This window comes from Microtus ochrogaster, linkage group LG2 (genome assembly GCF_000317375.1).
Source record: "Microtus ochrogaster isolate Prairie Vole_2 linkage group LG2, MicOch1.0, whole genome shotgun sequence".
Classification (NCBI taxonomy): domain Eukaryota; kingdom Metazoa; phylum Chordata; class Mammalia; order Rodentia; family Cricetidae; genus Microtus; species Microtus ochrogaster.
This window is the reverse complement of record NC_022028.1, coordinates 24,457,030-24,461,984: the sequence shown is the minus strand read 5'-3', so window position 1 is coordinate 24,461,984 and position 4,955 is coordinate 24,457,030. Positions and strand designations below refer to the sequence as shown.

The 4,955-nt window shown below is 47.5% G+C and overlaps 1 protein-coding gene across 1 annotated transcript in view; it reads right to left on the bottom strand.

Moving 5' to 3' along the window:
* The window catches only part of Npas2 (neuronal PAS domain protein 2), a 186,131-nt gene that overhangs the window by 15,169 nt on the left and 166,007 nt on the right, over nt 1-4,955 (bottom strand). The window contains exons 17-19 of the mRNA XM_005359963.3: nt 4,468-4,665; nt 1,830-2,020; nt 1,103-1,195 (exon numbers count right to left, since the gene is read on the bottom strand). Coding sequence (XP_005360020.1) covers nt 1,103-1,195; nt 1,830-2,020; nt 4,468-4,665 — 482 coding nt within the window. The remainder of the gene's footprint in view (nt 1-1,102; nt 1,196-1,829; nt 2,021-4,467; nt 4,666-4,955) is intronic.

Genomic DNA, 4,955 nt, shown 5'->3' with positions numbered 1-4,955 from the left:
AATCTGCTCCTCAGCAGTGATAAGTGGAAAAGGGGGCTGCTCTGGGCCGAGTGTGTTCCCCAAAGCCCACGTGTTGGAAGGGAACCCGATTCCTAAACTCTGTGTTTATGGTCATTTTAGGTGGGGCCCTTGGAAGTAATCAAGGCTGGATGAGGTCATTAGGGTGGTGCCACCATGAGGACATTAATGGCTTTATAAGAAGAACAAGAGAACTCAGCTGGCACACTGATTCTCTCCCGGGAATGCTCTTCTCCCGTACAATAATGTTGCAAGAAGCTCCTCACCAGATGCTGAACAAGTGTCAGCACCTGCCTGGACTTCCATTATCTAGAATCAGGAGGCATATAAAACTCTCATAGATTATCCTGCCTGTGACACTTGGCTAGAATAGTAGACAATGCCCTGAGATGGAAGGGAGGCTGTATCTCTGAAAGGGTAAGGGAGCTCGTATGTGTAGCATCCCCTGGTCCTGGGTACCAGTGCTGGAAGCATGAGGCAGGGAAGCTTAGTGTGGTTGTAAAGTACCCATGGAAGTTGGAGAGAAGCCTTAGGAAGGGGACAGAGCTGTTGTTCATTCAGGATGTCAGCTAGGATGAAGGCTGTGAGATCTGTATCTTTTTCTTTTTAAAGTCCAAAGATAGCTGTAACCTGTGAGATGCCATTATTTCCTTTAGTTCTCGTTCAGAGCATGAGACTGGGTACCAGGTTTTATCTGTTTACATGAGCGCTGTGGAAGGAAAGCTCTGGGAAAAAGTCACTGAAGGCTATGAGCACACATTGTAGGACATCCACAGTGCACCTGACCAGGACTGTGAAAGCCTGGAGTTCCGGGGGCTGGAGAGATAGCTCAGTGGTTAAGAGCACTGGCTGCTTTTCCAGAGGTCCTGAGTTCGATTCCCAGCAACTACATGGTGGCTCACAACCATCTGTAATGAGATCTGGCGCTCTTTTCTGGCATGCGGGCATACATAGAGGCAGTATGTTGTATACATAATAAATAAATAAATAAATAAATAAATAAATCTTTAAAAAAAGCCTGGAGTACCACTGCCAGGAATATCATGTCCTGAAGCATCCTTTTAAGAAAAAAAATCCAACCTACTTGACTTGCCGTCCAGTCCTGCTGACTTCTGAGGGCTGCCTGGCATCACAGGACCCGGGCATCATAGGCTGGATGGGCTGGCTCAGCAACAGCCTTTCAAAGGAGAAAGAGAAAAGGGACAGTATACAGTACTTGTGATGGTCGGTTTTCAAACTGTCACCCTGATACAATCCAGAGTCACCTGGGAAGAGAGTCTTGAGGGACTGTCTATACTGTGTTGGCCTGTGAGCATGTCTTGGGAGAGACCGTCTTAAATTAATTGCTGTGACCAGCTCACTGTGGGCAGCACCATTCTCTAGACAGGGCTCTTGAAACGTGTAAGAGCGGAGCGATCAAGTTGAGCACAAGCAAGCGAGTGAGCATGTATGTGTTCATTTCTCTCTGCTTTTGACCGTGGATGCGATGGGACTTGGTGTTTCAAGTTCCTGTCTTAACTTTCTCACAGTAATGGACTGTAACCTGGAATTGTAAGCTGAAGAAAACTCCATTCTCACCCAAGTTCCTTTATGGTAGAGTGGTTTTTGTTTGTTTGTTTTTAAATTACAGAAACAGAAATGAACTAGAACAGTACCCAAACTGTGGCCCCCTGATGGCAGTATTATGAGTCACAGGAGGGGTCATTGTCCCTGACCTTCAGGACCCCAAGGTCTTTCCTGCTGTCACCTTAACTGAGACCAACTGGGGAAGCCTTGGAAGTTTCCTGCCTCTCGACAGGGTGGTTTTGTACCTGAGCTGCCGATCGTGGCTGAAGTCGGGGCTGGGCTGGCACTGGCTGGCATCCTGAGAGGTAGGAGCAGCCGTGGTGAGGCTCAGGCCTGGCGGAAGCACGGCAGCTGCGCTGCTGAATTGGGCTGGCAGGCTGCTCACTGACCGGCTGTTGGTGGGCAGCAGTTGTGAGCTTCTCATGGCCTTTGGACCCTGGAGCATTGGTTAACAAGAGGGGAAGTTCAGACTCGGCCCAGACCATCTCTCTAGGAAAGCTCACACAACTTCCATCTTGCCTTGCCTCTAAGGTAGGGCCTAGCCACAGTGCAGCAAATGGTTTTTATTTTGAGCATCTTCCCCGCCGGATTGTAAGCACCTTGAAGATTCTGAAAATCTCGTCTCGTGTTCCAGGCTCTCAGCAGAACTGAACCATTGAACTGCGAGTTTTCTTTTTCCTTACACATTTTGCTTCTGTAACAAAGAGCTCTTTGCTGTTTGTCTACCTCACTGGTCCTACGCCGCCCGCCCCAGGGCCTTTGCACAGGCTGATTCATCTTGACAAAAGGTTCTACAGCTGGATGCTGATACAGCTGACTCTCACCACCCCCCACTGGCTTTGCTGACACATAGTCCTCCCAGGGAGGCTCTTCTGAGCATCTGTTTAAATCTACAACCCGTCTCCTGCCTGGCATTCCCATGCCACCCTCTGACACACTGTGCTGTGTACCCATTTGTTGCTGTTCTGCCCATTGGAACTTCATGGTTCTCTCAGTGCAAGCCATGTAGTGAGCTTCAATAAACATCTACTGCCTCAGATAATAGGTGAACGAGGGGGTGGCCTTGCCCTGATTTTTCTTTTCTGTGACACTGACTGACCTTTCCTATGGTGACACCCTAAGGCTTTAGATTTTAGCTTTTACAATAATCTAGTATCTGTGTAAACTTTTCCTCAGTCTTTGCTTTTCCAAAATCCCATTGGTCATTCTCATCTATTAGTTTTGTGTTTTGTTTTGATGACTCTTTCAAGTTAAAAGGCTGTGTTTTTTAGGCAAAACTCTTAATTTGTTTAAGGGTTAACTAAGCTCCCTTCTGTGTGTAGATTTGATTCCAATCCCTGAAAAAAGTACTTGGAAAACATCACATCTGTACTGATCATGCACAGCTGTCCTCATCATCCCTAGATAACAATTATTCCTATAGCTCTGGTGTTATATTGGTCATTATAAGTCATCTATGGGACTGGAGCAATGGCTCAGCCGTTAAGAGCACTGTCTGTTCTTCCAGACATTTTCCCAGCATTCACATGGTAGCTCACAACCAGGTGCAAATCCATGTCCAGGGGATTTGATCCCTTCTTGTGGCTTCTGTGGGTACCAGGCATGGAGAGCACAGACATACATGTGGACACCCATAGACATAGAATTAAACAAACATCTGAAATGAGTTAAAACATGAAGGGGTCTGGAATGCAGCACACTGGCGCAGTGTTTCCACGGCATCTAAGAAGACCCGAGTCTGAGCTCCAGAATCAATAAATAAGGAAATAAACTATATAGGAGGATGCATGCATATCTTGTGTCAACACTTTATCATTTGATATGAGGGACTTGGGTCTCCTCAAGTTTTGGCATCCATGAATAATTTCATACCATCCACTACGGATCTGGAGGGATGGCTTTACTTATCCATCCTGCACTGTCCACTGGCCCAGTTTCCAGATTTTCTACCGGATGAGGAGCACCTTGAGGTCTACAAACCCCTCTTTTATTGCTGCTGCCTAGAAAACAGATACACACTGGTGTTGTAGGAGGTCCTTCTACATTTGTGTTGCTTTCATTGGTTGAAATAAAGAAGCTGCCTTGGCCTTTTGATAGGGCAGCCCTTAGGTGGGCGGAGTAGACAGAACAGAAGGTTGGGAAGAAGGGAAGTGTGGCAGATGCCATGCTTCTCCTGCCCAAGACGGACTTTGGTTAGATTCATGCCGGTAAGCCACAACCTCGTGATAACACACAGATTAATAGAAATGGGTTAATCAAGATGTGAGAGTTAGCCAATAAGAGGCTAGAGCTAATGGGCCAGGAAGTGTTTAAATGAATAGAGTTTCTGTGTAATTATTTAGGGGTTAAGCTAGCCAGGCGGCGGGACACAGTCTGCTTTCCTTACAACACACTGGAGTCCATTGTGTGGCTGTGGAGGCATCAGGAGAGGCAGCAATCTGCCATCTATGCTGTGATTTCTCAGAACAAGGGACTCAGGTCTTTGCTCTGCTCCATACAAGTGCCATTTACCATAGTGACCTGGTCAAATTGTGAGGTCACTGGTGGTTTGTACTGCATGGCAATGGCTACCAAAAAAAAAAAGGGTTTTGTAGGTGGTCCGGGGGCAAGGGACAGTGAACAGAGGTAGGTATTTACATGACAGTGACGAGAGAGGACAGGTAGGGAAGGGGCATAAAGCCCAGGCACAAAGTGCAGAAAGAAAAACAATATAGCTCGGACCCTCAAATTGGCTTTATAATAATAATTAAATAAAAACATACACGCATACTCTTCCCCTAGTTCAGACAAAGGTTTCCAGAATTGCACAGCTGCAGGAACCAAGTGCATCTTGGCTGCGTGAGTGTACCCTAGGGATGCAGGATGCGCAGGAGGGAACAGTACCTGGGTGGATATCACATTCGATTCTCGGAGCAGGTGCTGGCTTGTGACTTGGGTCGACGTGATCTGCTCTGGCAGCGGACTGTCAACCACGAGCTGGGGCTGAGCTGCTGCTGCAGGCCTTTGCTGCAGCTGCTGCTGGCTTGTTGGTCGCTGGGCACTGCTGAAGCTCAGGGACACAGCTGGCTGCTGCAGAAACATCTGGGAAGAGAAGAGAAATGCCTGTGAAGTCGGGGCTGTGTGGGCTTCCATGTGTCCACCTTCATTGTCTTCCTTGTCCCAGGGAAGAGGGAAAAATGCCTGGAATTCTTGACACACCTCAAAATGATCCCCTGGCAGCAGATAGCATGTGTCTGTGATGCTGCCAGCATGGACCAACACACTGCACAGAATTGTCTGGGTCAGAAAGAGAGAGTACCTGCCCTCCTGAGGGTCACAGTTAAGAGACTGGGATCTGATAGTGCCAAAGAGGCCTGTATCTAGATTTTCTT